A 23,460-nucleotide genomic window follows, 5' to 3' on the forward strand; every position below is an offset into this window, starting at 1 on the left:
TTAGTTGTTTGTCGTTCATTTCATTCCATTATTAATAGTATCGTAAATCATCATGCTTAATAAATGGTCTTGATGGTAAAAAAATTCGAACTTAATTACTCAAAACTGGTTCATTTCATGCAATTGTTTAAAACACATTAAGAATCGAAGATTGACCTCCATAATACTATCGCCGTATGTCCTCATTTAATATCTTTTGATCAAAATAAACTTCAAATTCACATAGCTAACGCGATAGCGTTGATATAACTATTTATGTTACTTACCGCGAGCTAAGCTTGATACCTTGCGGGTGGGAATTCAATTCATTAAAGTGAGGTAACAATATCACTACTGGAATGACGGATTGTTTAAAGCTTTATACATTCACTTTTTCCACTTTCGATTTCGAAAATATTTAAAAATATTTTCGTCGAAGCGTACATCAGGTTATTGAACAACAATACTTATATGATATAAAATATACGAGTGAACAGAATGCAATATCGTAGTAATAACTAAATATGAGAGCACAGCCTCTTAGTACATACGCTCTGGCGCTGACAATCTTTTAAATGTAAAGGGACACACAAAAACTGAATTGAGGTCGAGAGTTGAGTGTAACACTGCTCCATCTGTCAAGCCTTATCATTAGATATATAATTGTTTCGTGCTGAACACGCAGATAAAACATTTGCTAGAAGAATTGTGGTATCCCTTTTCATTCATTATATTTCCCAAAAAAAGAAAGTAAATGGAATAAAATATTTATGTAAATGTGCGTGCTACACAGGCTAATCCATGACGACACTTTACGCACATGCATTAATTCCCCTTTTCACAGAGCAAGGCCCACTTGGATATGAGCCACAAATCTTCATAGAAAATACTGCGCTACATGATCGCTGGTTATCAAAATATTTCTCTTGGTTTGAAACCAATTTTATCATTGCTATGTGCTAATTTGTCTTCATTACCACCAACAATTATGCAGATATACCAGCTACAAATACAGTACAGACTGATACGAAGATGGCGATCGCTATAACCAGATTTAGATTATGCCGAATACTTGATATCAGTTTTATCATACGTATTGTGCACTAAAACAAAAATAGAATGTACTTATGTTACAGGGTGAAAAGTAAGTCAGATAAGAATCCCCGATATTCCTTTCTCAATGTAAATACATGTAGTAGGAAAGCTTTTTAATTAAACATACTATTCAAAATTTGCTATGGATCACTTTTTATTTTCACATTATCTTAAATTTAATTTAATTTAATTTATATTGTTATTTTCAGGTTTTGATTTTAGAATGTGTGTTGTGGATTTTATTTTTATGTAACGATTTATAATTGATGCGTGACGCTGGCTGAATCTAGCTAGGGATGAACTTAATTTAAAAGCAAATTTGTTCCACCTCTTATATAGTTATTATTATCATAATTCGTTATGTTATAGTAACTATATTAATTACAATTTACTACTGCCCTAGCCTAGGCTGTAGATAATTCACGTAGGAACGGAAAGTCGAAGGTTCAAATGTTCGTTCTGACACGTCCGGAAGAATAGTTAGCATTCTCCATAATTGCAAAGAATCCTGATAGATCTTGATCTTTCGTTCTAATCCTTGTTTCGAACAAAGTGACTCAGTTGTTACTGTATATGCTATGCACATGTATGCCATGTTTAATAGTTTAATTAAATATGTTTAATCTAATAGTTATCATCTCGTGAAATCGAAGGGTACTTATTGCATTTCAGCCAAACTACATGCGAAAAGCATATACATAGGGAGTCAACGTGTTTATTCTTTAAGTTGTTTTAAAGAAAGTAAAACATCTCTGGCAGTAAATCGCGATTGAAAACCCATATCTCGATAATAAACAATAAATGTACGTTTACTCGTAAAATAATATATGTTATTCGTTTATGATAGAACACTGTAAAATACCTAAACCTAATATGTGTAACGAATCTTCATGTTCATCTAAAACAGATTTAACGCACGTTGGGCTAGCTAGAGTAACATTATCCCCCACTTCACGTGTCAGTAAGTGTGTCGATTGAAACTGTTTATTTAACGTACGAGGGGTGATATCAACTTCTTGAGCTCAGGCAGTTGTAGCATGCTGTTCGCTGATCCGGATGAATCGGTGATGGTGAAACAAGGGATATCCACGTCAAGCAAAGCGGGTGGAAAATGAAGAGTACTAATCGATTTTGTCTGTTTGTGATAAATATTTTTATTGAAACAGCCTGTGTCGGTTTTCTGTCGAGGTTAAGTTTGCAGTTGTACTACCAGAATCAACATCAACGTGTGGGAATATAATTATCAATATTTTCGAATTATATGTTTAATTCCGGAAGTAAATTTGCAATAATCATAAAGGTAGGTATACGTATTGTTTTGCAAGTTGTTTGTGTATTTAAAAAAAATGATATATATACCTCAATTGTTAAAGTATGAAACTATTTTACATGCAAAGCTTAGTAAGTACTCAATAAATTATATCTTATGTTACTTAAGGATGCGGTTTTGCGTTAATATAAATCCCTTATTGTAAAATTCAATAACCATTATGTAACGATTTACAATGAAACATAGATTTTCATAACATATTTGGATTGTGTATTTTAATGAGTTATAATATTATAATTTAATAAGACGTATATAGATTGATACATTTTTTATATTGTATCACTATTAATTATAAACATCGAAACATTGGTGACTTAAAATATGTACGCTGTTTGTGTTGGAATGTTTGCATAGAAGAAAATCCATCGTTTACTTCTCAATTATATTATCGATGGACTTCTTCAATTCATGACCTTAATCTCTATCTATATATAGATATATGCAAATACTACCATAGCATAAAATACCCGTAACGTGTATAGATTATTTTGTATCGCAAGTATCTATGTGGGTAAGCTGTTTTTACATTCAAACCTAAAACGATGTATAGCGATTATAACACAAATACTTTAATTAAAAGCACACGATTACAATAAAAACATAATTATTTCTTTCTTAACAGTAATCTCGTGTCAATGTATCCAGTTATAACGTGTACACAAAAGTATTTTGTAAAGTGAAATACATGATTTCACATGGCACCCTAGTTAAGTCCTGTGGGTTCGTCCGAATTTATGTTCGATTACGTATTGTTAATAAATAGAATATACAGGTGTTTACAGCTCAACATTCACCTTTATATTATTACCCAGAAATACAACACATGCCTTAATATTATTTTAAATATTTCATGTTTTAATTCATATGAATTGTACAATGTGTATTATAGATTATAATCTATATTTCACCATTTTTGATTGACGTTCGATTAATTATTTGCATTAAACAATGGCATTAACCGCCATTAGATCAATATTATCTCGTGATCCGATTCACATATTAATTTAATGTTAATTCAGATCATCGATTAGTAATATATCAATTATTATGCCGTCATGCTTTTGATTAAACGTATACAAAACATGTAGCCATTTCAATTTATGATGAAAAGCTAACTCATATTTATTCATTTCAGATATAGACTATCATGCAGATTGATATATTTGCCTGAACCACATGAAGCATGGCTTTCGTTAACTCTTAAGTCGCTGTGTTCCACCACTCGAGATCAGATAGCCTTCAAACTGTTCATAATCTGGAAAGGAAACCAAATTATTTGAGAGAGGAGTGTTTTATTCTGTTGATACCATGATAACACTTTTGATTGAACCAAGGCGTTAAGGAAGCTTTGGATTTTTTGTTAACACAATGAATTGAATGTACGTGTTTCTATCAGGATACTTAACAAAGATCGTGGTAATGGCTAAATCTTAACACAATTTCAAGACACTATTTAATGTTAAATATTGAAATATATAAAGATTCATTTATAGGGTTACAATAGTTGATCATGCAAACCTCATAAAAATGTCAACCTCAACCACTACAATGTATAATCAAACCGGATCAATACAAAGCAATGCAACATTTCTGCTCATCGAAAACGAAAACGATCAACAAAGGGTATTATATCTTCCAACATTGGTAATTCTTGTAATCTTAATGATGATTGGTTTGCTTGGGAACGCGTGCGTAGTTGTGGTCTACAAACTGAAGTTCAAAAGGTCAAGTGCCAGGGTGTACATTATATCCCTGGCCTTGGCGGATATGTCAGTGTGTTTAGTGGGTTTACCGTACCACATCATAGATCTGACGTATCCTTTTAATTACCAAAGTTTTGTAACATGTAAGATTTTAAGCTTTCTAATAAGTTCATGTACTTTAAGCTCGATATTAATATTACTTGTAGTTGGATTGGACCGTTATTTGAAAGTGTGTCGTCCATTGAAAAAGCAAATTGTAGATTTTGGAGACAGAAAAGCGTGTGTAATTGCCGCAATCATAGCAATGATTTTCTCCTTGCCGTATGCGTTCATTTATGGCAACAGTTCGGTTCAAATGAGCGTGAACGGCTATAACATAACCGGAAGTGAATGCTTCATTGACGACGCGTACAGTGAATCTGAAGAATCCGTTTTGGGGATTGGATATCTCAGTTTTATTATCCTCCTCTTCGTTCTTTCGGTTCTTTATCTGCTCGTGATGTATGGTCTAATATTTCGCACTATTCGAAGAATGGACGATGTGAATATTACTCTTCATAGAGCGAAAGACAGTTGTTGCTGTAGAGTATACTCGGAAAGCATCGATGACCCAGATGAAAATGCGGATGACGAATGTGTGGCAAAAATAGAAACAGTTCATGTTGAAACGCAGTTGTTACCAACATATAATGATACAGATAATGATTTGAAGGCGGCCACTGTTACGTCTGCAAGGTCTGTTGAATATAAAGCTGCGGATGACGAATGTGGGACAACAATAGAAACAGTTCATGATGATTCCCATGTGGTACCGACATATGCTCCTACAAATAATGATGTGAACGCTTTATCAAAGAAGGAGGCCTTGGTTACGACTGGAAGCACCGTTGAACAGAGATTTGCGTTACAGTATGTTGAACGGCGATTAAAAAAATCTAAAATCAGTAAGACCACGTCAAATGCCCTTATCCGCCATACTATATCAGGAACAAAGGGCAAAGAGAAACATACACGAAAAATTACTCTTATGATGCTAACGATAACGATAGTTTTTATTGTCACATATTTACCGTTTATAGCAATCTCTATGGTGGACGCAATCGATGATGACTTTTGGAATGCTTTGTCGGACTTTGAAGTCGTGTTCTATGATCTGATCCTAAGAATTTATCTTCTAAATAATATCGCCAATCCGATCATCTACAGTTTCATGGACGTGAAATTTAGAAGAGAGGTCGTTAAAATATTAAAAGGGATTTTCGGGTGTACCGTATGCGATAAATCGCATCAACAAGGGTCTGAACAGAGCTCAAGTAACAGTCCCCAAAATACAACAACTTTCATTTTGAAATAGTGCTGTAACCTGTGTGTTTCAATATCGTGTAAATATCTACCGACTACAGTATTTGACGTTGACAATACATTTATTTACATATAGCATGATGCAATTACGTATTCTTATATGCTAGTCTGATTCATTATGCAGATAATTATCGTATTGTAATTTCATTAAGTTATTATATGGTTGTAGTGAATGTATGCAATCAAATAGTGGGTATAATACGTGTACAAATATTATTTTTACAGTATCACGAGCCTCGCTTGTTTTAACAAGCTCTAAAACTTGTAAATAGATAATAATAAGTTTGGACGCTTGCTTTGAATGTTCTTTTATTTATAACGAATAATGCGTTACATTTGTATTAATTAGAACTGTATGTTCTGCCGTATGCATTTGCCATATGAATAATGCATGCACTGACTGCGCATAAACACATATGCATGACAATGATATTAAAGGGACTTTTTACCGATTTTCGCAATTATGAAAGTTTAACATTAAATGTTTGAATTGTGAAAGGAAAACATTGGAACTAAAACGCTCCAGTTAAAAAGCACAAACACAAATAAAGACATAAAAATCTGGACTCGAACTACTAGCACTTGGAAATCCGTCCTCATAGAGCCAATTGTGTATTGTATACATTATTTAAGCAATCCTCGAAGTGTCACATAATATAACGAAAACAACAGGACTTTCGAAATTATTCAATCGTTTCGCGTTCGCTTGATCATTTTCAGGTTATAAAATCATCCAAAAATGCAAATATGCTCTATATATTAGAGCATGGTAAATGTTCAGTATTACTGTTACCTCGACAATTACATAACTACAACGAAACTTTTCGAATCTGAAACAATTTTCCATTTACCAAATCGTGAAAAGGTCTCTTTAAAATCTGCACAAATATATTTCAACATGAGATTTTATATCGTTATTTTGGAATTAGAGTTTTCACGCTTTGTTTATTTGACATCAACCACTATTAAACTCCGTAATGTAAATTTAAAATGTTCATTATGATTTCATGTACTATTCATGCATTATGAGCAATCAATGTGTAATCGTATTTGAAAATATATTTAAAAGACACATTCATATTTGTAGAAGACTAGCGGTGTGTATGCTTTTACGAGAACTTCAATGCCGAATATAAAACAAGAAAGCAACAGCATATCGTAAGTGGTATACACATATAGAACGTTTAAGAAATAAAGGAAAACACAAACATGAATATGATGTCGTCGATCAGTAAGCTTTTTTTACACGGTTGGGTACACACCTTTAGTGGCTAATATACCTCAGTCACAAATAGAGACCGATAACCGTCCGATCAGCGGACGACGTATTTTTCAGCTCATTTGGTAGGATCAGGCGGCATCCGGATTAATTTTAAGTCTCACTTAAAAAATTTCCCGACGTCGGGCCCGGGAGGGAATCCAGTCTTCCCGTCGAGTCTTCCCGATGCCTGGAAATCGGACACATCGGCCGACGATCGACTTACTGATGACTAAGGCTTTACTAATCTATTTTTCATAAATGCTACATAAGACTTGTTCTTCAGATGCAGACTTGACATTATGCACATATATTTATCGAACCGTAAAATAATAATATTAATAAAGTCCTCAGCAAAAGTTTCTGTATAGTGGTTTTACACGATGCAAACAGAGTAAGACAAAAACAAACAAAATGTTCAAAAAACTATTTATTGAAAACACCTTACAAAAACGTTGATAAGAAACAGCTGGATATTTGCGCCGAACATTTGCCAACATTTACGACGCCAATAAAAACTCCCATCAGTTCATTCTTGCATGCAATTTTCACTGGTTCACTTGGCGGACAAAACCTTACTTTTCGTGGAACTTGCTATGAATACTTTCTCGGTATTAGACTTCATCGTTAAAATGGCGTAAATAATGAATGCTTGTGCATGACTCACGTTACATATATGATGACCGTGCTGTGTGAAAAGGGGGCTTAATGCACGTGCGTAAAGTGCCGTCCCAGATAAGCCTTTGGAGCGAAAATCAGCTTAAGGCGAAGTGTCGTCAATGATTAGCTTGTGCAGACTACACAGACAAATCTTGGACGACATTTTACGCACATGCATTAGACCCCCTTTTCACAGAGGACGGATCATTAAGATTTCATTTCCAAACCTACACAGAGCACATTTTATTGTATAAACTAATTGCATCAACCTATTTATTTTATAGAGATAACTTAGACAAAATAACAACAACATGATCCTTTTTTGACGTTCAGAAAGCACAGAAAGTATGATGCAAATGGTATCGAATATCTATCTTACTAGGGATATAAGTTTATTATGGACATGCTTTTCAAAACTTTTGATTTTGACACCATATGCAAATTCTAAATATACAATTAAATAATTGATGAAAATAAATAAAAAATAAATCTGCGAGCAATACTTTTTACTCACGAATTAGGTAGTCATAAAGACAGCCCTGTTAACCTGTACTTTGTTGTATATGCATTTCTTGTTACTCTAGCAGTTCACACGGTGTCAACAACTCTAACCTCAACATGGGTATAAAGCACTAATGGGCTTTTTCGGTGTAGTTGCTTTACCCAGCTTTTCACCTCAAATGACGTTTACATAAAGTCAGCAAACACGCAAGAAAATATTCAAATATGGTATAGGCTGATCCGAGATTAAACCTCTGAACTTTGGCTACAGCACTGTGTCTGTGCTCATCGCAATGGATGTATCACTATTTAGTGTAAGGAATTCCGGACTACTCTCTTTATGTTCAAACGACACAAATGGTGGCCCAGTTACAATTACGCGTTAAAATCCATCTCGCAGAACTTCAGGGTCAGTACTCGTTCACTAAATCGTCCAGGGAATATATAATTAACTATCGATAAACGTAGTTTTGCTTTTGAGATGAGAAAACAAACAGTATTAGTAAAGTGTTACGATAAGAGGAAAATCGGGTAATTATCCAACCAAAAATGTATGCCGGTCGGCACGTCTGGAAATCGTTCCTAAACACATGTAAAGGATGCCCTTACTTACAAGTTTGCTATTTTGAAATGAATTTTGTATCGGAAAGCATTGTGCTACAATGTGCCAGTTACAATTCGCAATGAGATTGTTTAAGACCCTCGTCATGCGAAAACGGGTCTTATTCCGTATGCGCCCATCATATGTATAGCCCACTCAGCCTGCGCATCTCTCAGTCTAGTCAAGAGATACATAATGAGATTTTAACACATTGGGTGATTTTATAGCAAACAGCATCGCCTCTGACCAGACTGCGCAAATTTGCAGGTTTGGCTTAAGATGCGCTGGCCGAAACGCTTAAGACCCATTTTCGCATGACGCGACTATGAAAGTGTGATTTGAAGTGTCGAAAGAAAACTGCGTGTACATCAAATGTTAAAATACGATATATTTCGATGGTGAAGAAATACACTCGTAATAACACATGTGAGGACAAATATGATGTGCACTCCCGTAGTTCAATTTTATCTACTTACACTAATGTGGGGTACTGCCGTAGTATAATTTTTATACACTTACACTAATGGGTGTTTTGACAATTATAACACACATTCAATGTCGTGAATATGCGACTAAAAAGTTAACGAACACAGTAGTTAATAGCGATTATAGCATTTTTGTTGTTGTCTGTAGTATACCTGTAGTAATTGGTGAACTCTCGTTCAACGTTTTAATGATTGACAACTGTGAATGAAAACAAACTTAACCTTCTACTATTGCGTTGTAAGCACCCATGAATACAAAAGATCACCGCTATCTGTTGAGAACAAAATAATGTTTCCCAGTCATATCAAATTTAACCCCGCTATAGCAGCATGCACTATGAACGAGGTAACACAAAATCCCACTATACTTGTTTATCAGCATCTAATAATATCCTCAGATTATGAATGACCTTTGCTGAGCAAAGCGGCGGTTATCGATCCTAGCGTAGTTAAGAGCAGACCGACTTTCAACGCGTGGTACTAACATAAGTTGTTTGCAAGCGAACAACTGAAATTGACAAAAAGGTGACAATATCATTAGAAACAATAGCAGTATTGCCATTATCAGCAGCAACAGAAGTTACAACAGTAAACAGTGATTGTATAACTGAAACCATCATCATAGACAGCAGCATTAATAATCATCAGCAACAGCAGTCAGCAGCAACACAGGTACTGGCTTTGCTATAGGATCAGCAATTACAGCATCAAAACAACAACGAGACCCAGAAAAAGGAAAAGAAAAGTGACCATGCTAAGAAACTTGATTTTTAACCATGTAACAATTAATTAAATTAATAAAGTTTGAAGCATGTCTTCCATCATAACTCACGCTATTGAGCTGAAACCATTACCTTTACCCTAATGGTCTATAATGCAATCCCACCCTAGGTCTTCAAGTAAACTACTTACAAACAGAACAAAGGCACAATAAATACATCTAAACTAAAGTTATCCAGTACAAAATCTTTTTTATTTTTTGCAATGGTGAACTTCACCTACTGTCCTTAAATGAAATCCTTCACAATACAAGTATGTTCCTACCTTAACACAAAATGTCAGCACAATATGTTCATCTTATCTGAATTTATTTACTGCAACACTGACCTTGACCAAAGGGGCCCATTACAAAACCTCATAAAAATAGTTGTTTCGCACAAACATATTTTCGGACCATGTTTGGTGACCTTAAAGAACTTTCAACTGGCGTCTTACTTTACTGACTTTTCTCTAAGTAGCACACTGGTATAATTCCATTTTAAAGCTCGTCAAAGTTATGTGTCTTAGTAAGTGATTGCTTTAAAAACAAGTGAACCAATGTGTAGTTTTATTTTAATATCTGTAGTAGACATACATATATAATGTTGCACGCAGTTTCCGGACTTGTCTAAGAATGAAATGGGAATAAATCTGCTAAATTACGGGCCAGAGTTATTAGCCTTTGTCAGAGCCCACAGATAATAAGACAAAAGTCATGCGTAAAGTTTTAAATTGTGATCAGAGTAATAGAATTAGTAATTGATGTGACATAGTGACTCCAAACACATGTTAAGTATTTACAACCTATAATTAAAACCTAAATCTAAAAACTATATTTTGATACAATTGTTTGCCATTGATAAAAAAATCAAAGCAGAAATTGTAAAATCTATGGAGTGGGACCTGAAAACTTAACACTTATTTTTTTGGCCTAAAAGCTTGTTATTTTTACTGGTAAACTCACAGCAGTTTATCAGATAATGTTAAAACAATTTTAGCATTGGCAAACAAAATATTAATGACAAGAAAATGCCATAAGCAAAAATGACACTTAATAAGAAAGCAATGTAAACTGCTTGTCCAAAAAACAACCACACACATAATGAAAACAGGAATATGTACTTGCCTATGTTTGCTTTTACATCATTATAAATTACGATGACTTTGAATTTGTATTTCTTTATAAAATATTCTTCAGAAAGTTCAAGCTATATAACTCAAACGTGTGTTTGTCTTGAAGTAATTCCCTGGTTACTTTCGTCTAAAGTGTAATAAGAAAAGGTCACTCAACATTTCATCTTATTGAAATAAATGATCATATCTCTTGTATGCCATTTGAATTGATGTCATGCAAAATAATTGAATGATAAAACTCAATCCTCAAATATTTTCTTTTTTTCTGAAAAAAATAATCAAGAAATAGAATGACAGACGATTGGAAGAACAGACGAGTGGGCCGATAGTAAGGCTGCTATATGCCCCACTCCCATTAATGGAGACAAAAAAAACTTTCATCTTTTTTTTCTAATAAAAAAACAACATTAAAATATCAAAAATTAAGTTTAAAAAATGTTGGGCCCATTCCTGAACTATTGAAAAAACAACTGATATTACAATATGAATACATCTGTCATTTAGCGTACACAATGATTGTAGAGCAGTGTGCCTTAAGTACCATGGTACACTTGAAAGTAGATGAACAACTTCCTCTTGTTTTATCTCAACTATTATGTGTTTCATGGGGAAAAAGAAACTTCCATATTACACAAAAGACTTCATTTTAGTAATGTCTATCAGTTATCTATTGAATCTTTTTAAATTTCTCAAATAATTGACAAGGCATTCGAAAAATCAATAGTAATTATTCATTATTGAACCTTTTTTACAAAGTTTCACAGACTTTATTAACTACCACTAAGTAGAGCCTTTGTCAAGGGAGACACCTGTCATAAGACGTGCGACTTACTTTTGGCCCTTGGAATAAGCAGTACCTCGCAATTTACAGCTGGTAGTTAATGTATATCTTTACAACCTGTTTATTTCTCTTAAATATTTTTAAATTATATCATTAACATCTCTGTCTCATTCTTGCCAACATTTAGTTTACAATCTTTACAATGTTTTAAAATCAGCTTTATATTAATGGTCATGTTTGTATTTTAGGCAGCGTTTTTTCCACATTGGGGGAGGTGGCAAGTCCCTTTCGATGGGAAATTTCATGAAGAATGAATGGGAATTATATGTAATGGATAAGAACGATAACATGTTTCCATTCTACTTTGTAATAAAATATACATTTAATTTACCATACAGGGACATTTGACAATTGAAAACAACTAAAAACGTCAGGAATGCATCGCAGGTCATTTGTTTAGCAGAGTTTGTTTTTTCTCAATGTTAATTAGTAGGTTTCATTAAATTTAAAATAGTGCCAACATTATATTGTATATCAAAATAGTTCTACATGGTACATATTCAGCATGTTTAAGAGGTACCGTCTTCATTATTTATTTGCGTCTTGAAAAAAAACTTTTGAAAGAGCAACAATAACTCGAATCTTAAAAGAATACATATGATGCATTACAAGCTTGATTTTTCTGGCATTATTTTTTTACTTAACAAAAATGTATCTGTTTGAAAAGTGTGATTAATGTAAGTCATTGAGTTTGCTTTTAACTAGGTCGTACAAACAGAAACCGATCGAATGCTAATCTAAAACGATTCATTGTGTTTTCGGGGGCTTCATAACGCATACCTCTATATCTTACGTTCGTAGACTGGGTATCATATAGACGTTTACCTGGATAAACATGTGGCTAAATGAAGCAATTATTTTTTACTCGCAAACATATCTTATCTATTAAGATCAGCTTTGCGAGAAGTATTCTGTAAGCAAGAAACATTAATTGCTCTATTTATATCAGTATTTAAGCTACCTACAATAATGTTCATGAAAAAGATGTGCACTTTATCATTTTTTGCTTTGACATACATTCTGTGAAGCAAGACTAGATGTGCGTACTGGTTTGCTAAAAATATGATTATACAGATAATTATGATGATAAATAACATTGAGGCTTTATCATTTAAACTTATATAAGTGTGTTGTATTAGTGCCAACGAAATCCAAAATTACAATCTTATTGCACACAAACCGGAAACCTATTATGTATATTAAGTGCTTACCTTTGTTTCAATACTCATTTGAGTTTGTCTTGTACAACCAGTATACATGTGCTGTTTTATTGTGTATATTACAAATTATTAAAAACCTTTAACCTTGTGATCTTGTTCTATTTTCCTCGCTAAAACAATGTTGTTGACATGTCGCGTGTAAAGCTGTTCTTTAAACTTATCGTGCGTTTGTAAGTTGACTTAATTCAATCCCCCTTATACATCTTATTATATTTGAGTTCAATATTCGGTCATCCGTAAACCGAACGCAAACTGCGTTGCATTGTTCAGTTATAGCAAACCGAATAGATGTTTTGCATTTGCATATAATCTCTTGCCTTGCATGACACACCTTGCAATAGTTCTCTAATTAAGATGCAGCTCGACAAGTTACTTATTTTTTCATACTGAAGTAATTGGTGTTATCTCACTCGAATACATACGGAATATTACGCTAGTCAATTGTTCCAAGAGTTTGCATCACTCGAGTGGCTTGTGTGATCACGTATCACACGAGAGGCGGAGACTCGAGTGTGATGCGAAATAGCACAAGCCACGAGAGTGATACACACTCTTGGAACAATTGACTAAAATAATATTCCTTTTATTATATACAACAACTAATGAAAACAGTTAACAAATGTATTTCTTACTGAAACAAAACTGAAAAAACAATGACTGAAACGGTACGCCATAGTTTATTTAAGACGCGTATGAATACAGTTTATGTAAATAAACGTGTAAACATTCGAACCGGGAAAACACAGGTTTCCAACACAGTTACCTGATTGCCATCGTTAATCCAATTTTTATAACAATTACGTTGACAACTTTAAGCCGATGTTTATAACAAAAACGTTAAAACGATATGCACTTCCACTTTTATCTTCCCTGTCTTTATCGAAACTTAGTTTAAACCACACTATTTTATTGTATTCCTATCGAAATATACATTTATGCATGATAAACACACACTCCAAAATACGTTTTTAACACAATGTTTACTGTTAAAAAACACCACGTCCGACATGTCCTTACAGAGTTTAGATAAAACTATTGTGTTTTGTCACAGAAATGACGTCACACGATGTACTACGTAATATATTTCGTAATAGAAAATATTTCTATTTTCGGTGCGTGTAATGTGACGTCATTAAATGGGTTGAAGTAGTCCGGCTAGTATGGTAATACGAAATTGGAAACAGCGAGTAGCGTAATACGGGATTTTTTATTTTAACGATTGATAAAACCTGTATTTTGTTAAAAGCATTTAACAGGTATATAATAAAAACGAAACATATTAATTAGAAACATCCATATGCTGGTGATACATGTATCATCGCAGAATATTGTCATTCTATAATTAAATGTATGCGTGTCATCATATAATCCTTTGAGATAAATATGACGTTGAATCCACGCAGCCAATACTTATCTTTACATTTATATTCGAACAACGCCTGCACATTTTTTAATTTTTCGCCATTCAGTTGAAAGGATTTATGAACATGGAATGTAAGATTTTGACAGCGCTTTTACAAACAATGTTCAATACTGTCGACGACTCTCCAATGCTGTACAGATGTTGGTGAGGACTAGATCGTACGGCGTATAACCTTTATCATTTATATCAACAGAACGATTTTAAAGCAAGCGCAGTAAAATGTAGCATAAAGCAGTTTTTTATAAAAGAAAATGCGTAAATACGCACATCCAATTTACAATCTTCATTCTACGCTGTGTCTTAAATGACTTGTAGAAAACAGATAATGAATGCATAAGGACATATATATATTTTCCTAAATATGTTCACAACCATTAAAGATACATTCAGTGACTACAAAACAGTATATGCATATATAAAAATACGCGACTCGAAATCGCAGTTGATTTGCTGTTTTGTTACAAGAAAGATGTATGTTTTCATTAAAACAAACGATGCGATGTAATCATAATATTACGCTTTGTTTAAAGCCTTTTAGTGATGCATTCCCTCTGTAAATCTACCACTACTAGTACAGAAGATGTTGAAGGTCAATTACGCTGAGCAATTTGCTAAAGTACAGATTTATGAAATTATGAAGTATATTAGATCTTTACCTGTTAATGCTCGAGATTCTGATGGTCATTAGTCAAGGCTCTATGGGGAGTCTTCGGCTTCGATACATTCTATATATCAGGGCAACCGCTTTACAGATTGAACTTTAGCTGCATACTTGTCAGCAGTCTAATCATACAGAGTATACAATAAAACACATGCAAATAAATAAACAATTATATTGAATATGAGGGAATTATTGTAATGGTTTTATGGCTAGTTACCACGATGCAACAGTACTTCAGAGTGTTTTTTAACAGGAAGTGCTAAACGCACCACACCATGGACTCCTAAAACAGTTGTTTAAATATAGTATATCGTATTCAACTAAACAAAAACAAGGATGAAGCGGCCGGGTACGATTGTTAAATTTGTAATTTGTTAGTAATTTAAAATTTTCAGTAATAATTATTTGTATATTATTAACGCGATTATCTTCCTAAGTAAAATCGCATTTTAAATTTACGGGTGTAAACGCATCCAACAGTGATTCAATAGAAGTGCCTCTTATATCAGGATAAAAGATAAGCGTGTGGACGGTACGTAAGCAACTTTTGAATAAAAGTGACCATCGGTGTGACTCGTAAATATGATGCGTATCACTTTCAGAGACCCATATATCAGTCTAGATAGTTGCTAAGCTACGGACTAATAACAGAGATACATATATCAATACAAGTTGAACCGGTCTGAACTTATTATCTGTAACAGAACTGAATATAATAAAATGTGTGTTAGGTTTCACTTATTTCTTTGTAAGATCGACATTTTTACTTGCAGCTACCATGCTCTACGCAAGCCATAGTATTTACATCAATAGGAAGATATATTGCGTTTCTTTAAATATTATTTAGATTTATATAAAGTGTGATTTAGAATCTCATATGTATCGTTTCGTTTGATATTTTATAATTTATCCGCTTGATAATTATCGCCTCTAACAGCCATAACTTCAGCATTATCGTATTTGATTCACAATAATTTTCAATTTCGTTACTATCATAAGATAGTAAAAGTATATTTGGAATAAATAATGCCATATTATAATGCCATAGATTTAAGTCAAGCTATCTAATCATATATTGCAAGCACTTAAATAATTATTCGATTTCAGATATAAACGAGCATACAGATGTAGACAGTTACGGATGAAGAATTGCATTTCGTAAGCTATTATATATTTACCAGAACACAGTATTTCAATTAAATATTTTGCTACGACGATAACAGGGCTTTTATTGAACTAGTGCGCCTCGGTATGATCAGGAAGCTAAGCATTTTACTATTTTAGCGTCTTGTGGATTGACTTTGGGATTGTTTATCGGAAAACATACTTACAATCGAACAGCTTAACACAAATTTAAAAAATGTAAATAATTCAAATTTAAAGATATCCGTAGTTGTGCAAGCTAATGACAACGTACTTCATGTTACGTCATAGAAATGGCAACGTCAACCAATAAAATGTATAATACAACCGCTTCAATAAAAAGGAATGCTTTATTCGTGCTCATCGATAAAGAAAACGATCGACAAAGGGCCATGTTTCTCCCAACACTGGTCAGGAATACTCGAAAATGCGTGCGTAGCTGTGGTCTTCACACTGAAGTTCAAAAGATCAAGTGCAAGGGTGTACATCATATCCCTGGCCCTGGCTGATATGTCAGTGTGTTTAGTGAATTTACCTTACCATATCATAGATCTGACGTTTCCTTTCAATTACCCAAGTGTTGTCACATTTAAGATTTTATCCTTTTTAATAGGCTCGTGCACTATATGCTCGGTATTAATATTGCTCGTTGTTGAAAGCCGTTATTTATAAGTATGTCGTCCATTGAAAAAGCAAATCATAGATTATGGGGACAGAAAGGCCTGCATTATTGCCGCCATTCTTGCAACCCTTTTCTCCTTGCCGTATGTATTCATCTATGGCAATCATTCGGTACCAAAGACCGTGGACGGCTTTAACAGTACAGGAAGTGAATGCTTCATCGACGACATGTACATTGAATCCAATATTTTGGGGACTGAATATTTTGGTTACAATGTTCTCCATTTTGCTGTGTTGGTAATATATCTTTTCCTAGTGTATGGGCTTATTTGCCGCAAAATTCGAAGAATGGACGAAATGATAACTCTTCACAAATCAAAATATATATGTTGCTGTGTAATGAATTCTGACAGCATCGATGGCGCGGATGAAAATGCAGATGAAGAATGCGGGACAACGAAGGGACAAGCTGATGCTGAAACCCGGTTTATACCGACAAAGAATGCGTCAGATAATCATGTGATCGCTCTTGACGAGGGGGAACCTTGGACACGCCAAAAATCTTGATTGAATCAAGACCAGCGTTAAGTATTATAGTATTCAGTAAAGCTCAAATCAGTAAGAAAGAATCAAATACGCTTGTCCGCAATACTGTTTCAGGAATAAAGTGCAAAGAAAAACATAAACGGAAAATTACGCGTATGAGGCTTACAATAACGATAGTTTTTATTGTTACCTATCTACCGTGTATGGCACTCTTGGTGGTTACTACGTAAGTTGAAGATTTCTGGAATGGTTTGTCGGGCTATCAAGAAGTGTTCTATGATTCTATCTTGAGGCTTTATCTTCTGAATAATATTGCCAATCCGATCATCTACAGTTTCATGGACGTGAAATTTATAAGAGAGATCACTAGCATGTTTAAAGGGATTTTTCGATGTTCTATTTTCGAAAAACAAATCATTATTGTCCCGAACAGAGTTTAAGTAACTCTCCCAAAAATACAGCAATATGTAGTATGATAAATGTTTACATTTCTGTATGGAATAACGTGTAAATATTTCCGTATATATTATGTAACGCTGAAAATAACGTGTGTCTTCACATTACTTATTATCATAATTCTAGTAAATATGCAAATAATGCCAATATTGTAATATAACGAAGTTGTTTTATTGTTGAAATGGATTATTGCAAACTACAAATGAGATAATCAACACTTATGATTAGGTATGTACGATATTATTGTATATAAGCTCTCGTACCTGTTAATCCTTTTTATGTTTGTTGTTCCATATTAAGTGAATAATGTTTGGCATATATGTGGTTATCAGAATAGTTAGTTCTTTCTTTCGTATTTGTAATACAAATGAGTATTTAATCGATTGCCTTGATACAAATAGGCCTAATAATCAATTTACTTTTATTTATTGTGATAATAATAACAGTAAGTATGCACTGTTGTTTCAAAGGACGATCAATGTATTAAATACATAAGATTAATTTTCTTATTCTTCATTGCCAAGTTAATTTAATAAAATGCTACAAACGTCTTAACTAACATATAACATTTTATTGGAAGTGGGGTTTCGATTCTATATGCATTGCATTGGTTAGTAATCTTCATAATTAAAATAGAGAAACGGTCTTATACATTTACCATTTCAATCTGTAAAAGAGGAGAAAGATGTGGTAAAGTGTTATTATTAATTAGTTATACAACTTGTATGTATACTTCCTAAGAAACATACGGTAGAGGAATTTTGCGTTATTTTTTATCTTTAAATCAATCACTTTGTAAAGCGTGTTGAAACATCAAATCGTAATGGTAATAAAACTATATTGAGAATTATTCATGATATACACAATTATATCTTTCTGTGTGGACTTGCAGTGTTATGTAAGATGCAGCCATTGTTATTTTGCCACGAGGTAAGCTGTGTTGGCATGAGAAGTATATTTGGTGTGAGTTTTTGTTTCAATCAGATTAACTATTTGTAAATAATAGTAGGTTTAGTAAAATATAAAACCAATCTTAGTGAGACATACGAATGTTAAGACTTCATCATTTATTACAATGTATTATATTTAAGAAATGATTCATAGTTAAGGTTATTTTTTTGAACAAGTTATCAATTGTCTTTGTGCTTTGTGCTTTGTGAGCTCTGCACGCGCTATATCACCCATAATAAAAGACATTTTTTACGAGAAGCTTTTATAGAGCATGAACCATTTTTGCTCGATCAGTTCTGGCAAATCAGCAATGTGCGCGGAATGAGCGTTGCAAGAAAGGGAGTTTTTAATTACACATTTAATACTTAAACAGACCAATACATTGTTAAAGCAGTACATACTGGTTGTTATAAATATGAAAATGTTAGGTCCCCTCGTTCTACATGTGTCGACAACAAAACAAATACAGATCATTATGATCATAATTAACGTATTATGTTTTATTTCTTTGATAATATGAGTGTTCTGCAAAGTGTATCAAAGTAGACCAGCGTTTTGTTCGCATATACTGTAAACACTTGCATCTCATGGAATCTCTTTTAATTCTTATACCCCATTTTATTTGCATTGTTATGCATTATGCGTGCTTTGGGATTATTTAGATTTACACTCAGTCGTAAACCAAATTGCTGAACACTGCATAAACCTTTCGCTCGACCTTTCTCCCGAACAGTTTATTTGTTTTTGTATGATTGTATAATGTGTTACCTGTGTTGCTGTTCATGTTTTGCTTCGTAAGCCTTTCCTTTGAGAAGAGATCGTTGTTTTGTTAATGAGAACTCCCTCTCATTGACGTAGCGTAGGCATCAGTTACTTTATTGAAGCAAACGGCGTCATATCGTTTGGGTAAAAAAGCGAAAATATCGATAAAAGGCATACAGGATTATGTTTCATGTCACGTTCGCCAAACATGTTCATGGTCTCGTGAGTGTTTTGTTGCTTCATATTAGATAAACGAGTCATCTGTGTTGTTTATTTATCTGCCTTTACGTTTGCTAAATAGTATCTCAGTTGTCAGAAACACGTTGCAACACGTGTTATAACACGGGCTAACAAGCAATCAAAAAATAAATTTCAGGTACTGCATAAACGCATTTATACCAGACCACAAATGGAATCATCAGTCTTAAATTTTCAGATGTGCTCTTCATACATAAACAAAGTAAACAGATTTTTGTTTCCGTTTTTATCCTTTCAAAACACACAATATTAAAACATCTTGTTCCTAAGTTTAATAAAACAATATAAAAACACGTTGGGATGAATAAGTGTAAGAAAAATAGATATATAAAAAATGCCTTACTTAATATAATGTTTATATGAGATTTGGTCATCCTACTAATTAATGAATTAATGTAAGCTCTCATTATTGAATTATGCTTGTACATTTTTTCATTAAATTTGTAATTGAATTGTAAATAATTTATAATTGTTGCTGGTCGTAAGCGTTTGGTAAAATCCTAAAAGAGCTTATGATATATAAATACAAACAACTAGCGAGAAAGAGGGAATTTTTATTTAAGCACTTAAATTTATTTCAAATCTGTAAACAAAAATACATAATAGCAAGCAGATACACATTGTAACAACAAGTGCCACTGGAATACTTACTACATGAATTAATATTTGTAAAAAAAATAACTTACAATTTAATTATTCTACATGTAGTTTGCGACATGTTTCCTGCACTTTTGGAGTTCACTCTTACACGTATATTTATTAGCAGAGTCTTTAAAAAAAATGAATTTTAAGTAATATAAAAATGCATTTGTGTTTCTTTTATTGAAACATTTAAGCCAGAGGAAGGATTTTACGCAACTCGTTTTGATAGCTCCGTTTTAATATGCTTAACAAAGATGACTGTTCGCAAACAAATACTATTACCAAGAAACACAAAAAACTAAGTAAGATATTATATCAGACATTGAATAATTTGGTTGCTAATAAATTAATTGTGCAATGCTTTATTTCAACCGCTGGATGAATGAACTAATGCACTGATTCAAGAACGTATGCAACGTATTTTTCCAATTACAAAATTGATAGTATACATGTTTGTAAAAATACAACAAAATAATAACGTGAGTTTAATTATTTTAAGTTGACGAGGAACGAAGTGTAAATTACTTCTGTAAGAAATTATATATTTGGTGCAACAGCAGTATGCACATATTTACAGTGCATGTCTTATGTTACATTACAAATAAAAAATCTGACAAATGATAAAAATGGATTTATGTCGTCTCAAAAAGTAAGAGCGGGTAATTGTTTATTGGTCTTGGCCGTTAAAACGTCTGTGTGTTTACATTTCGCTTGTTATCTGATCTTCGTCGAAGAATTATGAAGTCTTCTGAGCATTGTGCATGTCTGTGCGTCGGTTATCAGTAAAAATATACGAACATATGCCCAAAGATAAATTTTGAAGCAGACGAGTCAAAGTATTTAAAAGATGGAAACCCCTGGACGATTTTTTCTTCAAAGGAAAGTTCGTTTTTGTATTTTTTAACTTGTCAATATCACATCTAGGGATTTATTCAAACTGAATGAAATCAGAAGAAGTGCCAAAATTTGTTATGCAAACGTGAGATATCATCACATTCAGCACATTGTAACATGATACAGATTCAGCATTTGAAAAAATTTATCATAAATAAAGATCTTTGATTATTTATCTATTCTTTTCACAAACTTTTTCATTTGTCTGTTTAAAAACTGTGATTAACGTTTTTAATTGATGTCGCTTTTACCGCGGCGCTCAAGAAACCGAGCGATTGTGAATCGAAAACAATCGACAGTGTTTCTATGGGCTTAATATCGTATGTTTGCATCTGTTATATTCGTTTACAGATAATTACCAAGATGTCTTCGATGTAGAACATTTTGCTTTATGAGTCATTTATTTCTGCACTCGCAAACATCTTCAATCCAACATGAGTTTGTGAGGAGGATTGTAAGAGCAGGGAACATGTGTTGCAATTTTATAACAGTATATAAGCTATGTACCAATTAGTAATTACATGAAAATAATTAGATGAACCTAATGAAATAGACTAGAAATTATATGTATTAGATGGTCGTACCACTTATAATTAATAATTTGATGCTGATCAGTATCATAATAATCTACATAATATGGTGTGCTTTATAAACAAATATGCGTTTGCTATAAATATGTTTCCAAAGTATTATATAAATTGCTTTTCTTGTTATATTTCACATTATACAAAACATAACATAATACATATATGTCTATAAAGGGCTGAATTTAATAACATTAGAGTTTTGATTATGAGGAAGAAGTGTTCTCTTTTACACTCAGTATATGTGTGTTGATTCATATGTACGTGCGTATGACAAATGATTCGCATATATATATCTAACCAAGAGATATTGATATTTTGTTCTCGATCATATAATTGTATTGTTAACATGTCACGTTTTACAGCTTTAAAACCCCAGCGTGCCTATATAACTTGGAAATCAGCTACTAAATTGTATTTTTATTTATTTGTACAATGAATTATAATGTGTTAGTTCGATGTGCGTTGAACCGGAGTGATACAAAACGCCAGCGCTTTGTATGTTTCTGTTAAAGCAAACGTGTTATTGTGTTAACTATGAGACTTTACATAGTGCTGCCATGTTGTTTTGCATTCGGTCACTTTCCTTTGATTAAAAAGGAATAAATACTTTGTATATATATAAATATATAAATACTTTGTAAACTGCGATTATTTTTTTGTGTTTTACCCACCAGGCCACCACTGTCATGAATTATGTTAGATTGCATGTACACTTCTTATTACTGTATTATCACTTTCTTCTTTTCAAAATGACCATTAAATATATTTATTAACCATGGTTACGTCTTCCGATATACGATATTAAAGTACATACATTTTTGTTCTGTTCTGTATATGACTCCAAAACTAAAAGCGCGAGTTATAACAAAATAAATCAAATCAAACAGTTGCTCGCTAAGGGTAATGAACTAATTTGAAAGATATATACATTCTACCAATTCGGTATTAACGCATTTTAAAACATGCTTAAATATTCGCTGATATGTGTGAATATAAAACAAACAATATAGTTTTATTATAAAATAACTAAAATACGGGTAAATTGTAGGTTTACACTAGTAGGACATACATGCATTTCTAAATTTCCATTTGCATGGATGGAATTACATTGTATCAGCACGAATGTAATTAGATAAGTGGTTCTGACAGAAACGTGAAAGCCCATCGCCAAGGAATGTGATTGAATCTGGTCGAAATCCGATGACATGGCAGAAAGCAGCACCACCGCACCTGACTGAATGCGACGAAATCTCATTGGGAGCCATCCCAACCGCCTGCCTTGGCAAGATATTTTTGAAATCGACTGACATCTGCCAGTGTTTTCCGGCTAGTGTTTTTGTTATCTTCGGGCTCAATTAATTTTTGTACATCTTCGGTTGTTATTTCTATGGCGTCTGATATATTTTCACCGTTCTCAGTTTTTGATTTTGTTTCAGTAAGGGATTCTTAATAACTTTTATTTAAATTGACATTTGCATTCGTGATTTCATCAAATTGTTCATTAAACAAACTCGGATGTATTCCAAACTGATTGGCAAAATCTTCCTCAGACATAACAACTTCCTCCATTAAACCGTCCCAAACAATG

At 33.1% G+C, this 23,460-nt stretch overlaps 4 protein-coding genes across 4 annotated transcripts in view; 3 read left to right on the forward strand and 1 right to left on the reverse strand.

Moving 5' to 3' along the window:
- The window catches only part of LOC127858243 (putative inhibitor of apoptosis), a 248,756-nt gene that overhangs the window by 117,200 nt on the left and 108,096 nt on the right, over window positions 1-23,460 (forward strand). The window lies entirely within an intron of this gene.
- LOC127858244 (putative inhibitor of apoptosis) overlaps window positions 1-23,460 on the forward strand; it is a 169,910-nt gene that overhangs the window by 116,133 nt on the left and 30,317 nt on the right. The gene's annotated exons all lie outside the window — the stretch shown is intronic.
- The window catches only part of LOC127858238 (cholecystokinin receptor type A-like), a 309,809-nt gene that overhangs the window by 12,083 nt on the left and 274,266 nt on the right, over window positions 1-23,460 (reverse strand). The window lies entirely within an intron of this gene.
- Window positions 2,068-5,763, forward strand: LOC127858236 (D(2) dopamine receptor A-like). The gene is made up of 2 exons (XM_052395221.1): window positions 2,068-2,374; window positions 3,540-5,763. Exon 2 carries the CDS (start codon window positions 3,932-3,934, stop codon window positions 5,459-5,461), a length of 1,530 nt encoding a protein of 509 aa, XP_052251181.1. The 5' UTR covers window positions 2,068-2,374; window positions 3,540-3,931; the 3' UTR covers window positions 5,462-5,763.

Source organism: Dreissena polymorpha, chromosome 14 (assembly GCF_020536995.1).
Source record: "Dreissena polymorpha isolate Duluth1 chromosome 14, UMN_Dpol_1.0, whole genome shotgun sequence".
Taxonomy (NCBI): domain Eukaryota; kingdom Metazoa; phylum Mollusca; class Bivalvia; order Myida; family Dreissenidae; genus Dreissena; species Dreissena polymorpha.